Below are 21,128 nucleotides of genomic sequence, written 5' to 3' on the forward strand. Positions count from 1 at the left end.
ACCAATCCCTTTATTATCGATTATTTGATTGATTAATCATTTATACTGGAATGAGTAAAAAGTCACATGATTTGATAATTTCTCATCGGAGGCTAAATCAAGATAATTTTGAATCTAAGTTTTCAATTTTTGTTCATCCTTCTTACCATAATAATATATCTCGAGGTTTACAATGATAATTTTTTCTATAAGACATAATTTTGAATTTTTTTTCTTTTATATAATTTCAATTATCTTGTATTTTAATTAAATTTTACTAAAATATCTTAAATTATTTTTTTTCTCTCTCCTAAAAAAAAGATGAACAGATTTTAAATTATTATATTTATAAATAAATTTAATGCTAATAATAAAATCAACTAATTTTTTAATAAATATAAATTAATCAATTATGTTTATGATTAGTGTTAGAGAGAATGTTATATTTATATAGATGGTTCAACCAAGTTGATCGCTTGAACCAATATTGATATAATACCAATTGAGTCAATACGCTAAAGCTAACCAACCATCACCCTCTTCTAAAAATTTAAACAATATGTAAACACTCGCTTATCTCGATAAAATCACCATTGCTCAACTTCTGGTGACAAACCATTAGTTAAATCTAGTCCCTGGAGCCAAAATATTCGCATGCATTTACATCATATCCAAACCAGAACTGAGCTTACACTTCACACCACTGTGCATACCAACACAGCACCACGCATTGACCGCCACTTAATCATTACCTCAACCCACCAACACCACAAAATAACCCATGCAAGGCACCACTGCACGAGTCACCTCCCCATTTTTTTTATATCCGTGTCATGATTTTAAATTGCGGTTTGTAGTGAACCAAAAATTGATACAAATTCTATGTTATCATTTTATTTATTATTTGAATAAATTGATATACTTGTTAAGAGTCTAACAAGGTTATACTTTGTTCGACCATTTTGAATGGTCTTCAAGCTATATATCAGGTTTTGGGATAATTTTCAGTGGATTACAAAAATAGTATGAAAAGATACTAAAAACCCCATACACAATGATTTAAGAATTTTCTCAAGAAAGACACAACAATTTATAGCTCTAATAAATAATATTATGAAATTCATTTATTTAATGGTTATATTTTGTAAATAATCATTTTTTTTATATTCTTTTATTCTAAAGAGGTCCTATTGGACTTATATGATAAATAGTTATTTGATTATTCTTTTATTCTAAAGATGTCCCATTGGACTTAGAGGTGAAACAAAGATGTATATCTGTTGATAATAGCTGCTATTTTTATAATAAGAATGAAATAAACTTTTTGTTCTGATAAACATTTCATTTGTTAATTAACTTACTGCATCTTATATTGGGGGATTTTGTGAAAGTTAATGATAGTAAAGCTCACCTTCATTTTGTTCTCATCGTGTGGCTAGAAAATAGAAATAAAACGAACCTGCAAACTATTAGCACCACACAGTGGACCAATATTTTAAAAAACTAACAGAGAAAAGATGTACTGGATTTAAAGATATAAATATACCCCTAGGAACTCCAGCTCAATATCTCTATAACTTTTGGCGTCCGAGAGTATTTACTATGAAATTTATTTTACGGGTTGATCTTAATGTGATTGTGTAATTTAATTCAAATTCTCAATGGAATGTTTTCACTATTTAATTCTAAATGATAATATGAGAACTTAGAAACAAATTCTCTTACTAAAGAAAACGAAGAAAATAACATCAGTAACTAAATTAATTAAATCAGTGCAGAGACACATTGCCCTCTAAAACCAAGTTCCTTCCCTTCCTATGCATACCAGAATAGTCTTTTAATTTCGAGAACCATACGGTGTGGTGCTATGCTTTTGTGATGTTGCTATAAGTTAGACTTCGCAAATACTAAGAGCGTTTCCGTCTGCAAATGCTTGATAATATATATATATATATATATATATATATATATATATATATATATATATATATATATATATATATATATATATATATATATATATATATATATATATATATATATACATATATATACTCGTACTGTCTTATATATATATATATATATCTCATTACATAATGGGTGCACACGATAAAAAGGACATATAAAATAGTATAGTATAGTATATATATATATGATTATAGTAGACACAGATACAGAGAGAGAGAGAGAGAGACAGAGAGAGAGAGAGAGATATATATATATATATAGATATATATATATATATATATATATATATATATATATATATATATATATATATATATATATAGTTGTTAATTACAAGCATCTGCATGTTTTTTTTATTCTCGTATTGTCTTTTCTTTCTCTTTTAACTATTATGTTTACTTTAATTTGTCTCATTATAGATTGGGTGTATACGATTAAAATGACAAATTAACAGGACACCCGTGCCACGATTTGGTTTGAACGCATTTTCTAAAATGACTTCATATATTAATAAGTTGATATATATTAAACTCACCAATGTAATGTATATTCATATTCCAATTCAGTTATGTTGCAGTCAATTAATATAATAAAACCTGTTAATTGAATTCCTTTATCTTGTTTAACTAAAAAATTAATTTTTAGAAGTTACTTTCTATATTTTCTTAACTTTATATTATTTAACCCTTTTGATGTAATATACGCAGACTTACACTAAAAATATTTATTTCGATTAAAATATTTTTTATAAAATTATTCTTACTAAAAGAGTTAAATGGTCATTATAATTTTATTTAAATATTTATGTCATTTATTAGTAATAAAATAATGTTAAAAATATTTATATTTATAATAAAATATGGTTTAAATAGTATTAAATGTAAAGTTTTTGTACAATTAATATACGTAATATATAAATACATAATATACAAATATGTGACTCTAATGGATGTTCAAAGATAACTTAATTAATATATAAATATGTGGCTTAAGTCTCTACAAATATGATAATATCTAGTTTAAGTGTAAAATATTTGGTTAGTGAGAAATTTTGACACGTCCAGAATATAAAAGTAACAAAGACTAAAACATGAATAAATTAATAAATAATCAATCTTGTGGGAAAATGTTCTTAATGTTCTTCACGTGAGAGTGAGAGTGATTTTCGGGTTATTCTATTCTTTAACAAGGGTGCTTTTAAGGTTTTTGGATACTTTCTTAACTACTTATCTTCATCATTCTATAATTATCACATTTATTTTTAAATTAAATTTTAATATTTTTAAAAATATGAATAATTCAAAATAATCTTATATCTTAATATAAATTATTTATCATAAATTTAAAATAAAATTTATGAATTTATTTATTATGATTTTGAATTATATATTCAACATATTTATTTGTTATAAATTTTAGTCATATAAAAACAACATATATCCTGTGCACATGGCTAACACACACACGTCTGGGTATAATATGTCCAAAATTTTCACGCAATCAAACTTTCATCAAATTCATGTTCATCTCTTTCAACAATATTCGAAATTGGTCAAAGAACCAGCTTAGTGGTATTAACTAATTAAATTATTTGTTGCAATAAAAGAAAAACTATTTAAAATATTATCACCTTCGTCATTCAAAGTTGCCGGATTATTTGTTGCACACATATTTTTAATTTAGTTAATTACTTAAATCAAGTATTAAATTTTTCAATCAATATTAAATATAATAATATACTTATGAATTATTATTGAAACGATATTATATTGATTAGATATTTCTTTATGATTTTTTAAATAAAAAATTAAATGTATATGTTTATAATATATTTATGATTCATTCAAAATAAAAACACACTAACGCGCGCGCATATATATAATATATAAACAAAAAAATCACTATCTATAAACCAACTTTTAATTTAAAATATTATTTATTATTTAGATCAATATATTTTCCTGCTGGTCTTAAATCGAAGCTTGTGATGGTATAAGGGATGTTGGACAGAAGGTTGTGTATTCAAATTTCGTCTAATTTTTGTTATCCGTATGTAACTTGGTGCGAAGAACGTGATGCATGCATAATGGCATTCCCTTTTTCAAAATAGTGTTTTGTCTTTGACCATACAAATTAGGATATAATATGCATGCTTATTTTCTTGTTAAGAGATAGAATGTTATATAAAAGATAGCCGTGAGCCGTCTTTTTTGATAATAAACTTAACTTGGAAAATGGCAAAAGAAAAACGTGGGAAAAGTCAACAGAATATATCAAACAAGGTAGGCATAAGCATGTATTAGTGTATATTCAGTCTACTAGTCAACACTATAGTATATATATTATATTACTATTAAATCACGTAATAGTTTGGTGGGTAGGTATTCCTATTTCCTACCCATATATAAAGAAGCAAGCATTCCCAGATATAACATCAAACGACTAAGCACCTATCTATATAGATAAAGAGGCAATTAAGCATTCTCAGATATAATATAACACTAAACCACTAAGCAAATTAATATATCGATCACACGATATGACATTTAAAGGCTATTATTTCCTTTTGGGACTCATAGCTCTTGTTGTTGTTAGCACTTCCAAAGTTACATGCAAAATAGAAGCAGATACAGTTTCACCTATTATTGACATTTCACTCAATCGGAACAGTTTCCCTGAAGGCTTCATCTTTGGGGCAGGATCTTCCTCGTACCAGTTCGAAGGTGCAGCAAAGGAAGGTGGTAGAGAACCAAGTGTATGGGATACCTTCACCCATAATTATCCAGCTAAGATCAAAGATAGAAGCAATGGAGACGTGGCCATTGACTCATATCATCACTACAAGGTATATTTTTCATGTCATGGCATTTTTAATTATTTTTTTGTATCTTGTAATACGAATTATTTATTTCAAAAAATTATATATAGTTCTTGGTGTTCATTAACGTGAAAATCATTTTTTCTTTGCATGTAGGAAGATGTTAGGATGATGAAGGATATGAATTTGGATTCATATAGATTTTCCATATCTTGGTCAAGGATTCTACCAAGTAAGTTAATTAATTGCTTATGATGACTAATTTAAACTAAATTTTGCCTAGCTGTATGTTATCCTTTGACCATTTATATATATTTTTTATTAAACTATATACGTATACATATCTACAGAAGGAAAGCTAAGTGGAGGTATAAATCAAGAGGGAATCAACTACTACAACAACCTTATCAATGAGCTAATAGCTAATGGTTAGAATTTAATTAAACTCGATTGATTAAACTTTTATTGTACTTGCAGTTTAATTTTACCATATTCGATTGTTGTTGATAATCATAATTAAAATTAAATATTAATAAATACAGGTATACAACCACTCGTCACTCTTTTTCATTGGGATCTTCCCCAAGCATTAGAAGATGAGTACGGAGGCTTCTTAAGTCCACGCATAGTGTGAGTTTCAATTCTAAAACACAGCATATATTTTATGTCTTTAGCACATTTAACATCTAGATATGAATGTAATTTGTTGAAAAAACATATATTAATCTTCAGGAAAGATTTTCGGAACTATGCGGAACTTTGCTTCAACGAATTTGGTGATAGGGTGAAGTATTGGGTTACTTTGAACGAGCCATGGAGTTACAGTCAGCATGGTTATGCAAATGGAGGAATGGCACCAGGTCGTTGTTCTGCTTGGTTAAATTCAAATTGCACTGGAGGTGATTCTGCAACAGAGCCTTATTTGGTTACACATCACCAACTTCTTGCTCATGCAGAAGCTGTTCGCGTGTACAAAACTAAGTATCAGGTTAGTTAATTTGTTCTTGAACTTTTAGATACGTTATAGGTAAACTTTGCCACATTAAATTTACATTGAGCGAGGGATTGGAAAATGGAAATCATTTATAAAGGTTGTTTTACACTTTCTTTCTTATGTACTCAGGCATCTCAAAAGGGTTCAATAGGCATAACCTTAGTAGCTAATTGGTTTTTACCGCTCAAAGATACCAAATCTGATCAAAAGGCTGCTGAAAGAGCAATTGACTTCATGTATGGATGGTAAGAGTTCCTACCACCCTTTATCTAACTTTGGTTTCTACAAAATGCATTGCATTTATATTGCATCAAAAACCAATAAATAAATACAATGCGTAAGTATTATCTAATAGACTATATCTTGATATATTGGGGGTTCATAATCCTTAGCTTTTGCAGGCTTCTACATGTTTCCCAAACCTTAAATGGTGGTCTTCCAAGGGTGTATATATATTAAGGATTTGATTAGGGGATCTTGCTATTTTCTCTATTTGGTGTTGAGAATGTATGACTTGTTGAACAAAAAGTTGAATTGATAGCTAATTGATTTCAGGTTTATGGATCCATTAACAACGGGTGACTATCCCAAAAGCATGCGATCTCTTGTGAGAACAAGATTGCCGAAGTTTACTACAGAGCAATCCAAATTACTTATTGGTTCATTTGATTTTATTGGCCTAAACTATTACTCTACAACATATGCCTCAGATGCACCTCAGCTAAGCAATGCTAGACCCAATTACATAACAGATTCTCTTGTCACTCCTGCATGTAAGGACTCCAATCTTCTATCATTCTATCAATTCCCTAAATTGCATGTATACATTATTGAAAATGATCACGGTTGATAATGGTTTGTCTTTTATATTTGTGATTGATTACAGATGAACGCGATGGAAAACCTATCGGTATAAAGGTACGTATATACCCGCCAAAGCACGCCAATGCTCTACTAGTCGAATCCTTTCATTTTGATAAAATTTAAAACTAAATTGTTTTCATAATTATGCAGATTGCTTCTGAGTGGATATATGTTTATCCAAGAGGAATTCGTGACCTTTTATTATATACCAAGAAAAAGTATAATAATCCTTTGATTTACATCACTGAAAATGGTAAATGACACTTATATATATATATATATATATATATATATATATATATATATATATATATATATATATATATATAATTTTCTTTAATGGAATAGCATATGTTGTTCATGATTTTCATTTTCCGTAACCTATTTAAAGGCATGTGAATTCTAATTTATATTTTCTTCACTTAATTTATAGGTATAAATGAGTACGATGAACCAACACAATCACTTGAGGAATCTCTTATAGATATTTTCAGAATTGATTATCATTATCGTCATCTCTTTTATCTTCGATCTGCTATTAGGTAAGTAATATTATAAATAAAATGTTTATGTTATTTTGTCATAAAATTTAATAGTGTTTAATTTAATTTATATTTGTTATAGGAATGGCGCAAATGTTAAGGGATATTATGTATGGTCTTTGTTCGACAATTTTGAGTGGTCTTCGGGTTTTACATCGCGATTTGGAATGACCTATGTAGATTACAAAAATGATTTGAAGAGATACAAAAAATTCTCGGCATTATGGTTCAGGAATTTTCTCAAGAAAGAAACCAAACTTTATGGGTATAGCAAATAATATTATGAAATTTATTTATAAAATAATTATATATACTTGTAAATAATTATTTGATTTGTATTTATTATTCTTTTATTCTATTGAGGTCCTATTGGACTTAGAGGGGAAATGGAGATGTCAATCTATTGATAATTGCTACTATTTTGTTACATGAAGAATGAAAGAAATTTTTTGTTATGATAAAGTTATCATTTTTTTATTAGTTATATTTGTTAATTTACTGCATCTTGTATCGGGGGATCTGTGAAAGTTGATGACAGTAAAGCTCACTCTGTTCTCATCATATGACTGGAGAAGATAATTTGAACGAAGCAATTGAACAAAACTACGAACTTCATGTATTTCATAAATCATAAGTACATATTTCTATGGATCACTCTTACGAAAGAAAGAAAGAAAAATGTGCTGGATTTATCCATATGAATATATCTCCCACGAAATATAGCACAATATATCTATAACTTTTGGCGTCCTAGTTTATTAATGAAAATTAAGTTCAACCGTGATTGAGTCAATGCGAGAACAGAGTATTGCTAAGTACCGTGATCTTTACATATCTTTAATTGACGAACGTATAATTGACCTTCTCTCACCATGTTTATATATTTAGAAGAAGAAAAAATGTCAATCTTTTTATTTTTGAGAAGAAAAATGCCAATCTTTTAAGTACTAACTTTCGTCACTAGTGTTTGCTCCTATTTTTAATAGTAGACTAATAGTTACCGTGAGTAGGAGTCACACTTGTTTTCAGATTGAATGTCTTTTGGCACAACACAGAATGGAGCCCCCCTTTTCCTTTCTGCCTTAGCCTGATCCACTTTCCATGGAAGCACCAATCGTGGAGTTTTGGTTCAAATAAATTAACCTCATTTAAACAAACTGTTTTTATTGAAGAATTTTAAATGGGTGTATAAATATTTATCAACCACTCTTATACTTTTTATCCCATTTTAACAAAGATTAAACAAAAAAAAATCCATGATTAGCTATTTTTTTAATAAAGATTAACCATTAATAAAATAATAAATAAATAATACTTTGAATTTGATAATAATTTGAAAAAAATTTAGTCTATAAAAATATAAATATTGAGACAAATTAATTTGACGTCAAGTATTTAAGATTAAATCCATAATGCATATCAGATTGTTAATGTGCAAATTCCATGTAAATGTATGGTGTTTTGGACTAAAGATGTAGTGAATTCTTTTTAGGTAAAAAAATTATACCATGATGTAAAACGTCCTCTATGCATATGTATAGAATTGCTACGTCAGTAACAAACATGTTACGTTCGGACTAAATGTTAAAAAAAAGAAAGGAAAAAAATGATGTTTAAATTAATTTATGATAACATTTATACAATTATAAATTAAATTGATCATTTTAAAAATATGGGAGTGAAATTGTCGAAAGAAGGGTTCAAGGTAGTTACCCTAAAATCAATGTGACGGTAAAAAAGAAAAATCAAAGATGGAAAACGATAAGTTGAGAGAGCACAATCACTTGCTTAAACTTCACTCCGAGAGTTACGATTATGGCATTGAATTTGAGCATGTTACCATTGCTCTGCGTTTTGTCTCTTTTTGTTACCTCGGCCATCACAATTACTCTTTCCAAGAGCGTTGCACCCATTCATGACGTTTCTTATCTCAACCGGAGCAGTTTCCCGCAAGGCTTTATTTTCGGGTCAGCATCCTCAGCATATCAGGTACATTATATCATATTAATTTGTCAATCAATTTGAACAATCTTCCAATTTTGTTTATTGCTGTCAATACTGTCAATTACCGTTTATGTATTCTGAATCTAAGATACATAATTTTGCTGTGTAGTATGAAGGTGCTGCAAGGGAAGGTGGAAAAGGACCGAGTATATGGGATACTTTCACTCATAAATACCCAGGTATATGTATATCTCTCCTCCAATAGTGCTTTTTAATATTTTTTTTACTTTTGTTTTCAAATAAGAGTAAATAGTATCAAACGAGTGTAATTCAGTTGACAACAAACAAACACTGAACTTGGGGGAGGGGGAGAACCGAAGTTTGATTTTGGCATAATACACATTCATGGAGACGAAGAGGAACTTTGAGTTTGTCCAAGTCGTGGACCGTAGATTAATTCCATCATCAGGCATAGAAGACTGAAGTTTGTGGTGATACTTCAGAATCTAATCAGAGAGCCAAATACCTCAATTGTAGTGCTCACCAGAAAGAAGAAAAAAAAGTAAATAGTACGTGTTTTTTAATTGCTCCAGCCTTGCAGAATTTTGGGTCTCTGGGTGAAATTTTAGACCATTTTTTCTTTACCAAGCCAAGTAAATCATAACTTGCAATCAGAACTCAGAGGTGGTTGCTAGAATGGGGCTAGAGATCATAGAAATGGAAGTAAAGGAGAGGATTCATAGAGATTCTATAGTTGATTAAATAATGTCTCTGACAGTAGCTATTTAGAGTCTTCTAACTGTCATCTAACTGCTCATTTGACTAACATCTAACTCCTAACTAATGAGTAATTTGCAAGATGTATGAGTTGAGTATGTTCTCTGATACATGCTTTGACTATAAATTGCCCGTTTTAATGTATAATTTCCACTTATGGCATGCAGAAAAAATAAAAGATGGAAGTAATGGAGATGTAGCGGACGACTCATATCATCGGTATAAGGTATATATGGTTTCAATAGTAGTACTACATAAGTAGTTTTCATATGAATAAAGAATGTAACTGATATGTAGACTCATCATAGACTGGTCCACCTGTTTTAGGAGGATATTGGAATCATGAAGTATATGAATTTGGATGCTTATAGATTTTCCATTTCATGGTCTAGGGTACTACCGAGTAAGTGAAGTTTTGTTGACATTCCACCCAAATAATTTTTTTTCTTAGTTTGTGTTCCATAGTAACTTATTAATTTCTTATAAATTATTTGCAGAAGGAAAGCTTAGTGCAGGTGTAAATCATGAAGGAGTAAACTACTACAACAACCTCATCAATGAGCTCATGGCTAATGGTCATAATTCATTAATATTTATTTCTATAACTCTTTACATTGGATTAGTATCTTATCCATATGGTTGTTAATCATATATAATCATCATGAATCATGCAGGTCTGCAACCATATGTGACCCTTTTCCATTGGGACGTTCCCCAAGCCTTAGAGGATGAGTATGGTGGTTTTTTAAGTCCTCACATTGTGTAAGTGAAATCAATTTCCGCCTAGAGCTATATAATTAACTGATAAATGTTGTATGAATGTTGAGAGAAAGTTTTAGTAAATCTAATGATATGATAAACATATATAATTCATATGAACATGCAGAGATGATTTTAGGGACTATGCTGAACTTTGCTTCAAGGAATTTGGCAATAGGGTGAAACATTGGATTACTTTGAATGAACCGAGGAGTGTGAGCAAGAATGGCTATGCAAATGGCAGGTTTGCACCTGGTCGGTGTTCTGATTGGCTAAAACTGAATTGCACAGGTGGTGATTCCGGAACTGAGCCCTATTTGACTTCGCACAACCAACTTCTTGCTCATGCTGCAGCAGCCAAACTGTATAAGACCAAGTATCAGGTCCTCTGTATTCTTGAGCTGCTTTAATTTTAAATCACCAAATGCTTTTTAAACCCGCAATGAATCTTTGTGTCCTGATATTTAATGATACTTGAACTTTTCTAATAAAAGGATCAAAGAGTACAGAAGCCACATGTAATTTCTATTTGGTGAAAGACCATAATTTATTTTCATGTAAATTATTGACTGTTGTTACTAATTAAATTGACAAAATATTTAAAAGTGTGTATGCAGACATCTCAAAAGGGTTTAATAGGGATTACCTTGAATTCTGACTGGTATGTGCCGGTTTCTAAAGAGAAATCTGATCAAGACGCTGCACGTAGGGGCCTTGACTTCATGTTTGGATGGTAAGTTTATACTCAACATTCATAGCTTGAAGGGAAGGAAAATTGACAGAGACAATATTTATTTTTGAAAATATAATCATGTAGTGACTGATGGTATACTACATTTAGTAAGAAAAATGTGGGCCAACAACATTATTGATCGCTATTAGTTAATGATGCCACTTAGATTGATGTGTTAGTACCTGATCTTATTTGTGGGGTGATTTGTGGTTACTCAAAGTATATGTCATCTCATAAACCTGTATAAAATTTAAGGTAAATTATATATGAATTCATATTGACTCCACTTGAGTTTAAAATAAACATTCTTAATTAAGTTTAACCAGCTGGATTCAATTGTAGTGATGTGTAATTTGTGCTGTTAGGAAATTAGAAAAGAGTGTTTCAGTACTTCTTATGGATTGCATTTGCATTTCTGGTTAGGTATATGGACCCACTCACAAAAGGTGAGTATCCAAAAACCATGCGATCTATGTTGGGAAACCGGCTACCAGAGTTCTCCAAAGAAGAAGCCAGGCAACTAAAAGGATCATTTGATTTTCTGGGCCTAAACTACTACTCATCCTTTTATGCTGCCCATGCACCCCACCAACGTGGTGCCAGACCAACCTTACAAACTGATGCTCTTGTTAATGTTACAAGTAATTATCAACTTGTTTATATGCCTGCACTAGTTCTAATGAATGACCAAACAGAACTCAAACCAAACTTATTGTACTTACCGTGAATTATATATGAAAACATGGTTTTTTTATTTTTATTTTTCAATGACAGATCACCATGACGGCAAGCCCCTTGGTCCAATGGTATGTATTTTCATCATTTCATTGGCATCTATGTTGCATATCAATGATTTTTCATTTGTTACTTTTTTCACTCATAATCATTGAATAAAAAAAGGCTAAAACATGTTTTCGATTCCTAATAAATAAATATCTGAATTTTGTGTTTGTTCTTCGATAAAAAATATTCTTTTGTTATTAGTCTTTTTCAAAGAGACTAATAACAAATGAAAAAATTTATTAAAAAATAAACACAAAGTATTAAAGATTAAAAATAAAATTTTTGTTTTATGAGGAAGCAAAAACAAAGAAAAATTTTATTAGGAAACAAATACAAAATTCAAATATTTATTAGAGATTACAAACATATTTTAGTTTATAAAAAGAAATATTTAGAGAGCTATATTTATAATAATTTGCAGGCTGCTTCTAACTGGTTGTGCATTTATCCACGAGGATTCCGGCAACTGTTGCTTTTCATCAAGAAGCAATACAACAACCCCTTAATTTACATTACTGAAAATGGTAATAGATCAGTCATTTTTATTTTTTTTTCTCATAATTCTGTGCGTACTGTAATTGATAAAGCTAATGATTCATCAAAGAAAAAAAAAGGCAAATGAAAATTTAACAAAATTAATTGATAGGTTATGACGAGTTCAACGATCCAACACTATCACTTGAAGAAAGCCTTTTAGATACTTACAGAGTCGATTACTTATATCGTCATCTTTATTATCTTCAAACTGCAATCAAGTAAGTAATGCTTTATCAGAGGAGCCTTTCTCTATTTATGGATCTGTATGTTTTATGCATCACACTTCACATTAGTATTAATTTTATATGGGTTAAATTGTTCACTCGATTCTTGTATTTATCTCCATTTTAAATTTTAGTCCTATATGAAAAAAATGTAAGTTTTAGCCATTACAGATGAGTAAAAGTTAAATGTTCCCTAATCGTCAAACAGTGTTAATACCGCTACAAAAAAAAAATTCGGGTTGAGTAAAATTGCTACAAACTTTTTTGGTGAGTGCGAAAATGCCCAAAAATAGGACATGGAAAACTTTTTGAAGCAATTTACATTGCCAAGAATTTTTATAGCAATTTTGCATTGCTATAAAGTTTCATAGCAGTGTTAAGTGTTAACAGCAACACTGTCAACCACATCCCTAACGATGTTAGCAGCAAAAACCAAAACTTAACATTTATGTGTGTTCAAGGACTAAAACTTGTAGTTTCTTGTTTAGAGACTGAAACATAAAATAGGGACAATTATAGGAATAAAATGAATAGTTTTGTTTTTTCATACTTCCTTTTTACATTTACATTTGATAGGAAAAGAGGAGCGAGAACCGGAAGATGATTTTCTTTCTCCCTTTTTATCATAAAAAGTAATTGTGAAAGAGTAAATAACCAGTGTAGGAGTGACTATTTTGGTTAATTTGTTTTTGTTGACTTTCATGCATGAAGGGATGGCGTGAATGTAAAGGGATATTTTGTATGGTCATTGCTGGATAATTTGGAGTGGAACTCTGGCTATACTGTGCGATTTGGACTCGTCTTCGTGAATTTCAGGGATGGCTTGAAAAGATACCCAAAACTCTCGGCACATTGGTTCAAGAATTTCCTCACTAAATCTTAGTTAGACATTGGTTTCGAAGAAAATGAGATGAAATTCAGGTTAAAAAATAAGTAATATGTACTCATTCGGTTCTCTGGGGAAAAAGATTTGTAACTAACAAAAATTTGGAGCAGATGGTTGAATTATTATTTTTTTGGGTTACAATGCTAAATATCTATTAAGTCTTATTGGAGAACTTGTGGACTATCTTTTAGTAGAGTTTTCTCTTTTAACTACATTATTTTTCATCCAACAGCAAATAAACTTTTTTATATTAATTAAGAAAATTAGTTAATATCATGAATTTAAAGGTTATGAAATACTATCCCTATACAAGGTTGATCTAGTGATAAAAGGAAAAGAAAAAGAAAGAAAGATCCTGAGTTCGAATTTTTATGTTAATAAAAACTAACAAACTGATATTTAATATTTATTACCACTAAGCAAAACCAGTTTTTCAATGAGAACCAATTAAATCTCATAATTTTGCCACATCATGTGACAATGTTTTAATTGAATGAAAAATAATTAAAAGAAACTAATTCAGTATTGATCTATTCACAAAATAAAAAATCTCTATTGATCTTGCAAGGCTCGCTGGGAGAGGAAATCGTGAATGAGTGCAATACACCATCGATGGTAGTAGAAGGAATAGATGAAGGATGGGATAAAAAAATATTAACTTCTTCACATACCTCCACATTCAAATCCTCTTGTTGTAAACTTGTAATGTCTCCCCTCCTGAATCACCCAATAACATTTCATCTCATATATCACATCCAAATTCAAATCAATACAATTTATTCTCTTAAAAGTAGTTCCGCCGTCGAAAGACACACACCATTCAAATTAAAATCCTTGTTGAGATTAAGTTTAGTATTCATATTAAGCCCAGCATTCAAACTATCTTCAAAACAATTTCCTCCCCTAGAGTTTCTATGAAGTCAATAGTCATCTGATGTGGCACGATTACCATTAACAAAAATAATTAGGTTGTTTTCTTATTCATCTGTCAAAAAAATATTTTTTATTCAATTAAAATAATGTTATCTGATGTGAAAATTTTATGATTTAAATGGTTATGTAAAACTGATTTATAATAAAAGTGCAAAGCCTTTCAATCTCTAACATCAATGATTTTAATTACATTTAGAAAATTAACTTTTTCCTAAATTATTCTTTATTAAAACTCAATATCCAAAATAAAATAAATAATTATTAAAAATTAAATTTCAATTAAATGAAAGAAATTTTAGAAATAATTTCATTAAATAATGTAAAATTAATTAAATTTATTTATATTTTAAAGAGCATACATAATTTTTTTTCTTATATTTAATACCGAAAATAGTACTATTTGACAGCAATAATTGTTACCACTTTTCAGAAAGTGTGCAATGCAATGATGTATGCAAATCAAATAATTGATACAAATAAGTGGTACCACTTGACTCACTTGTCACGAGAACTCGTCATAATTTTAGAATGAAAAACAAAACAGTGAAGTAAAGAAAATTCGACCTTCCAGTAAGAAGTTCGACCTTTTGGTACGTGTCGATGCAGAAACGACCTTCACTTTATCCATGTTTTCGGAACTAAACAAAAGTGAACCAATATTTTGTAATAAAATTTCCTTAACCTACTTCTGGTAAGAGAGAAAATAGAAGGATAACAAATTATTTTCTTTTGTTTGATTTGAGAAAAAAAAATATAAGAAATAATTTAACTTCTAGAAAAAAATTAAATTTTTTTTCCAATTTTAAACTTTTTTTTCTCTTGTTTTAACCTAGCGGACCATAAATAAAAGAACTTAAAGTTTTATTTTTATTATTCCAACAGAAAATAAAACTATATAAAGGTTAGAGTGATAGAGCAGAATCACTCAACATGTTCACTTTCTGAATTATGGTAATGGCATTGAAGATGTTTCCGCTGCTCTGCGTTCTGTCTCTTTTTGCTACCTCGTCTATTATCACCATCACTCATTCCAAGACTGTTCCACCCATTCTTGACGTTACTAATTTCAACCGAACCAGTTTCCCGCAAGGCTTTGTTTTCGGGACAGCGTCAGCTGCATACCAGGTATATATATATATATATATTGATGACAGATACCATGAGTTTATATAATAACTTGCCTATGTTGTCCAATCAAATGTGCTACACTTCCTTAATATATAATATTTTAATGTTTAAAATTTAATTGGTTTAGTTACTCTTATTCCTGTGCAATCTTTCTGTTTTAGTAGATGCACTTAATTACTGTTATGCTTACAATTTTTAATCGTTTTAGCTCTTACCATCGAAAATCGTAGGGACCAAAATAGATTAAAAGTATATGTATTTGAGACTAAAATAAGTTAAAAAGTGTACATGCATGTAAGTACTCTAACAAATTATTTTGAGGTGTAGAAACTAAAACATTAAATTGTGCGAGTGTAAGAATCAAATAAGTAGTAATTAAATCAGTTTAATTTCTATATATTGTCAAATGGGAAAATCAATCATGTACTTCTTTTAAGATAATTATGTTAAAAAGTTAATAAACTTATCAAACATGTCTATGTAATTGTGCTTGAATGACAGTTTAAAAGCTTATATGTTGTTAGTGCATGTATTGTTTACTCTAATTTTTTATTATTATCAATTTGCCAATTAATTTGAACCATCTTCGGATTTGGTCATCGTGATCAATTACCGTTATTATGCATTCAGAAGGTAAGAGGCATAATTTTGTGATGTAGTATGAAGGTGCTGCAAGGGAAGGTGGAAAAGGACCGAGTATATGGGATACTTTCACTCATAAATACCCAGGTATATGTATATCTCCCCTCCACTAGTGCTTTTTAATATTGGTATTTATTTTTGTTTTCAAATACACAGTGTGTTTTTTTAAGGTTCATTTGGAAAGTAAAAAAGATTCATCATACCTTGAATATAATATGGAACTCGTAGTGGATTTGGAAGAGGAACTCTCTTAATTTCTTTATGTGAGATAATGCAAGTTCCGTTCACTTTTGTGCAACCTGCTAGCTCTTCTCCATTGATATAATATAATATACTTGGTGCTAAATCATGTTTAAGGGTCACTTTCAGAATAAAGTGTAGAATTTTAGGTAGAGAGGGTGCAACTTTGGACCCTGTTACACCAAGCCAATAGCCAAGTTATTGCTTGCTATCAGAACTCAGAAGAGGTTGAATCATGGAGATGAAAGTAAAGGAGAGGATTGGTACAGTATTCTGTAAACTGTAGTTGATTGAATAATATGATAGTACCTATTTATAAAACAAGAGTGATAGTCTTCTAATTGCTCACCTAACTAACATCTAAGTTCTAACTAACTCTTCTAAAAGAATGACAGCTGCATGAGTTGAGTATGTTCTCTGATACTATATATAACTATAAATTGCCTAATTACATGTATAATTTCCACTTATTTATCAATGAAACGGCATGCAGAAAAAATAAAAGACCACAGTAATGCAGATGTAACGGTAGACGAATATCATCGGTATAAGGTATAGGGTATATATATATATATATATATATACATGGTTTCAATAATAGTAATCCAATTGTTTTTATATGAATACAAAATAGAACTAATATGTAGAGTCATGATAGACTGGTTCACATGTTTTAGGAGGATATTGGAATCATGAAGTACATGAATTTGGATGCTTATAGATTCTCCATTGCTTGGTCTAGGGTACTACCAAGTAAGTCGAGTTTATAAGCTCTTTTTTTCTTAGTTCATGTTCCATAATAACTATCATTAATTTCTTATAAATTATTTGCAGAAGGAAAGCTTAGTGCAGGTGTAAACAAAGAAGGAATAAACTACTACAACAACCTCATCAATGAGCTACTGGCTAATGGTCATAATTCACTAATATTCTAACTCTTTACATTGCACAAGTATCATATCTATATGGTTGTTTATCATCAATAATGATGGTGAATAAAGCAGGTCTGCAACCATATGTGACCCTTTTTCATTGGGACGTTCCCCAAGCCTTAGAGGATGAGTATGGTGGTCTTTTAAGCCCTCACATTGTGTGAGTGACACTATCTTCCACTTAGAGCTATATAATTAACTGATAAACATTGTATTACTATTGAGGGAAAGTTTTTAGCAAACCTAATAAACTGATAAAGTTATATAATTCATATGAGCATGCAGAGATGATTTTAGGGACTATGCTGAACTTTGCTTCAAGGAATTTGGTGATAGGGTGAAACATTGGATTACTTTGAACGAACCGAGCACTGTAAGCATGAATGGCTATGCAGTGGGAAGCCATGCACCAGGTCGGTGTTCTGATTGGTTAAAAATGAATTGCACAGGTGGTGATTCAGGAACTGAGCCTTATTTGAGTTCACACTATCAACTTCTTTCTCATGCTGCTGCTGCCAATCTGTATAAGACCAAGTATCAGGTCCTCTGTATTCTTGACCTGTTTTGTATAACCAAATGCTTTTTAAGGGTTAAAGAGTACTAACAACATATTTAAGTTTTTGGTGAAGGATCATGCTTTATTTTCATGTGAAATTATTTAATGCTGTTACTAACTAAATAGCCAAAATATTTGAAAATGTGTATGCAGACATCTCAAAAAGGTATAATAGGGATTACCTTGAATACTGACTGGTTTTTGCCGGCCTCAGAAAAGATAACAGATCGAGACGCTGCGCGTCGAGCCCTTGACTTCAGGTTTGGATGGTAAGGTTTTTCTCATCTATTAATAGCTTGAAGGGAAGAAATACCGACAGAGACAATATTTATTTTTGAAAATATGATCATGGCATGATTGATGGTACACTACTCCATTTAGTATGTGGACCACTAACATTATATATCTGTGCAATTATGTGATCTAACTGTAACTGTTAAGCATTCGGCATTATTAATCACAACTAGTTGATCTTGCTACCACTTATATTGATTTGTTGGAACTCCTCTGTGGGGTGATTTGTGCTGCTTACACAAATGATGTCTTCTCAGAAACCTGTATAAAATTGAAGGTAAATGACATATATATGAATTCAATTGAATTCAATCGAATTTAAAAAGAAACATACTTAAGTTTAACCAGCTGGATCCAAATGTAGTGATGTGTCATTTGTACTGTAAGGAAATTATAAAAGTGTTTCAGTACTCGTTGATTGCATCTGCATTTTGCATTTCTTGTTAGGTATATGGATCCAATCACCTTTGGTGACTATCCAAAAAGCATGCGATCTTTGGTGGGAAACCGGCTACCAAAGTTCTCCAAAGAAGAAACCAGGCAACTTAAGGGGTCATTTGATTTTCTGGGCCTAAACCATTACGCAACCGTTTATGCTGGCCATGCGCCTCACCTACGTGGTCCCAGACCAACCCTACTAACTGATCCTCTAATTTATGTTACAAGTAATTATCAAGTTGTTTATATTCCTTCATTAGTTGCTTCAGTATAATTGAATTTTCAAACGAGAAATTATTACATGATTTAACCATATAATCCTAACCAATCTCTATATGACATAATATAGTTGTGTTATCTAGAAATTGGTCGAAACTCGAAACCACATAATCTTTGACTGTGTAATAATTTCCCCATACAGAACTACTAAAAGCAAACATTGTACTTATTGTGAATTATACATTAAAACATGTTTTTTTTTTTATGACAGATCAGCGTGACGGCAGGGTCCTTTGTCCATACGTATGTATTTCATCATTTCATTAGTTCAATGTTTTTCACTTGTTAGTTTTTTTACTCCAAAATATGATATACATGGAAAATATTAAAAGAACTCTAATAATTTGCAGGCTGCTTCTAACTGGTTATGCGTTTATCCACGAGGACTCCGACAACTGCTGCTTTACATCAAGAAGCAATACAACAGCCCCGTAATTTACATTACTGAAAGTGGTAACAGATCTGTCATATTTTATTTTCTCGGATAATTCTCTGCATACTGTAACAATATTGATAAAGCTAATGTTTCATAACAAACAAATATAAAAAGAGCTAATGAAAATATAAAACAAAATTAATTGATAGGTTATGATGAGCTCAACGATCCAACACTATCACTTGAAGAAAGCATGATAGATACTTACAGAGTTGATTACTTTTATCGTTATCTTTATTATCTTCAAATGGCAATCAGGTAAGTAATGCTTTTATCAGAGGAGCCTCTGAAGCTCTCTCTATTAATTGATTTGTTTGTTTTATGCATTTTAATTCAGAGTAATATTAATCCTATTTTGTTTCATAGTTCTTTTTTACATTTACAGAAAAAGGAAAGTGTAGAAAACCAGTATAGGAGTGTGACTTTTTTGGTTAATTCTTTTGTTTTTGTTGACTTTTATGCACACAAGGGATGGTGTAAATGTCAAGGGATACTTTGTATGGTCATTGCTGGATAACATGGAGTGGAGTGCTGGCTATACTGTGCGATTTGGATTGGTCTTTGTGGATTACAAAGATGGCTTGAAAAGATACCTCAAACTCTCGGCACAATGGTTCAAGAATTTTCTCAACAAATCTTAGTAGTTACACATATATGTTCAGCATGGTTCCAAGTAAAATAAGATATGAAGTTGATGTTTTAAAATAAAGTGATTGTTTGAACATATCCAGTGGATTCAAGTTCAAATCTTGAGTAAGTGGGCGCCTTAAATATTCAAAAGAGTTTTATCATCTAAAATGATTCTATCTAACTCAGTAAAATTATGTCTAGAGAAGTAAAGGAAATTTTGGATTTTTTTTTTGGTTGATGTTGTTGTTCTAAGTTTTGGTGAGAGAAGGTTTTTGAGACAATGAATAGTAGCAATTAAGGATTCTATCTGTCAAAAAAAAAAGTAGTTGCGGCTGTTAAAAGGATATTATGGATTTGTAATAAAAAAATAGGGGTATTAATGGGTATGGATTATTTGTGAACCAGAATTGATTCAAACTAACTCAAATAATTTAGGTTGGTTATTTTTTGTATTTGGGTCAAACTCCATCTGATCCATTCAAACCCATTGAATTTTGGGTTTAGTCACGAATTTTAATATCTGGACCAATTGACTGGCTAACCTAACCGTTAATTTTGTATTATTATTATTGTTATCATTATTATTATTATTAAATTTACAAAAATTAATTACTATTATTATTAGACTTGGTAACTAAGAGTAAGATAGTCTCTCCTTTGAAAAATTAACTTAAATCAATCTATTTAAATTTGACTAGATTGAATCACAAGTCTTATAAAATTCAACCTGATTCACGGACACCCTAAAAAAATATGATATGGATTTGGTTTATTTAGATCTAAGAAATAAAAGTGTTGTATCTAATCAAATT

The 21,128-nt window shown here is 30.2% G+C and overlaps 3 protein-coding genes across 5 annotated transcripts; all 3 read left to right on the forward strand.

The window, feature by feature from the left end:
* Window positions 1-4,377: 4,377 nt before the first annotated feature.
* On the forward strand, window positions 4,378-7,620 carry LOC100802780 (cyanogenic beta-glucosidase). Of its 2 annotated transcripts, none has more exons than XM_006592102.3 (11): window positions 4,378-4,792; window positions 4,922-4,997; window positions 5,116-5,193; window positions 5,308-5,395; window positions 5,498-5,753; window positions 5,889-6,004; window positions 6,315-6,532; window positions 6,646-6,677; window positions 6,774-6,876; window positions 7,057-7,165; window positions 7,248-7,620. In XM_006592102.3, exons 1-11 carry the CDS (start codon window positions 4,487-4,489, stop codon window positions 7,441-7,443), a joined length of 1,578 nt encoding a protein of 525 aa, XP_006592165.2. In that variant the 5' UTR covers window positions 4,378-4,486; the 3' UTR covers window positions 7,444-7,620. The 2 variants fall into 2 exon arrangements, with proteins under 2 accessions (XP_006592165.2, XP_040863317.1); XM_041007383.1 differs by having other exon boundaries at window positions 4,702-4,792; window positions 4,926-4,997.
* Window positions 7,621-8,913: 1,293 nt separating this feature from the next.
* LOC100801874 (cyanogenic beta-glucosidase) lies at window positions 8,914-13,972 on the forward strand. The gene is made up of 13 exons (XM_003539333.5): window positions 8,914-9,154; window positions 9,279-9,348; window positions 10,054-10,112; window positions 10,214-10,289; window positions 10,384-10,461; window positions 10,561-10,648; window positions 10,773-11,028; window positions 11,263-11,378; window positions 11,802-12,019; window positions 12,153-12,184; window positions 12,583-12,685; window positions 12,808-12,916; window positions 13,634-13,972. The coding sequence occupies exons 1-13, from the start codon at window positions 8,981-8,983 to the stop codon at window positions 13,803-13,805; spliced, it is 1,551 nt and encodes a 516-aa protein (XP_003539381.1). The 5' UTR covers window positions 8,914-8,980; the 3' UTR covers window positions 13,806-13,972.
* A 1,672-nt stretch (window positions 13,973-15,644) lies between these two features.
* On the forward strand, window positions 15,645-20,548 carry LOC100806123 (cyanogenic beta-glucosidase). 2 transcript variants are annotated; one of them, XM_003539339.5, is made up of 13 exons: window positions 15,645-15,866; window positions 16,529-16,598; window positions 17,245-17,303; window positions 17,429-17,504; window positions 17,586-17,663; window positions 17,756-17,843; window positions 17,969-18,224; window positions 18,393-18,508; window positions 18,981-19,198; window positions 19,462-19,493; window positions 19,601-19,703; window positions 19,836-19,944; window positions 20,156-20,548. In XM_003539339.5, the coding sequence occupies exons 1-13, from the start codon at window positions 15,690-15,692 to the stop codon at window positions 20,325-20,327; spliced, it is 1,554 nt and encodes a 517-aa protein (XP_003539387.1). In that variant the 5' UTR covers window positions 15,645-15,689; the 3' UTR covers window positions 20,328-20,548. The 2 variants fall into 2 exon arrangements, with proteins under 2 accessions (XP_003539387.1, XP_014620004.1); XM_014764518.3 differs by lacking the exon at window positions 17,245-17,303 and having other exon boundaries at window positions 15,791-15,866.
* The last annotated feature ends 580 nt before the right edge of the window (window positions 20,549-21,128 follow it).

Source organism: Glycine max, chromosome 12 (genome assembly GCF_000004515.6).
Source record: "Glycine max cultivar Williams 82 chromosome 12, Glycine_max_v4.0, whole genome shotgun sequence".
Taxonomy (NCBI): Eukaryota; Viridiplantae; Streptophyta; class Magnoliopsida; order Fabales; family Fabaceae; genus Glycine; species Glycine max.

Excerpts from the sequence above, each read along its gene's own strand:
- LOC100802780 (XM_006592102.3), top strand. The coding sequence starts at position 4,487 with ATGACATTTAAAGGCTATTATTTCCTTTTGGGACTCATAGCTCTTGTT. Across the intron at positions 4,998-5,115 it reads TTGGTCAAGGATTCTACCAA|AAGGAAAGCTAAGTGGAGGT; the intron begins GTAAGTTAATTA and ends ACATATCTACAG. Across the intron at positions 5,194-5,307 it reads CAATGAGCTAATAGCTAATG|GTATACAACCACTCGTCACT; the intron begins GTTAGAATTTAA and ends TAATAAATACAG.
- LOC100801874 (XM_003539333.5), top strand. The coding sequence starts at position 8,981 with ATGGCATTGAATTTGAGCATGTTACCATTGCTCTGCGTTTTGTCTCTT. Across the intron at positions 10,290-10,383 it reads ATGGTCTAGGGTACTACCGA|AAGGAAAGCTTAGTGCAGGT; the intron begins GTAAGTGAAGTT and ends AATTATTTGCAG. Across the intron at positions 10,649-10,772 it reads TTTTTAAGTCCTCACATTGT|AGATGATTTTAGGGACTATG; the intron begins GTAAGTGAAATC and ends ATGAACATGCAG.
- LOC100806123 (XM_003539339.5), top strand. The coding sequence starts at position 15,690 with ATGGTAATGGCATTGAAGATGTTTCCGCTGCTCTGCGTTCTGTCTCTT. Across the intron at positions 16,599-17,244 it reads TTTCACTCATAAATACCCAG|AAAAAATAAAAGACCACAGT; the intron begins GTATATGTATAT and ends AACGGCATGCAG. Across the intron at positions 19,199-19,461 it reads TCCTCTAATTTATGTTACAA|ATCAGCGTGACGGCAGGGTC; the intron begins GTAATTATCAAG and ends TTTTTATGACAG.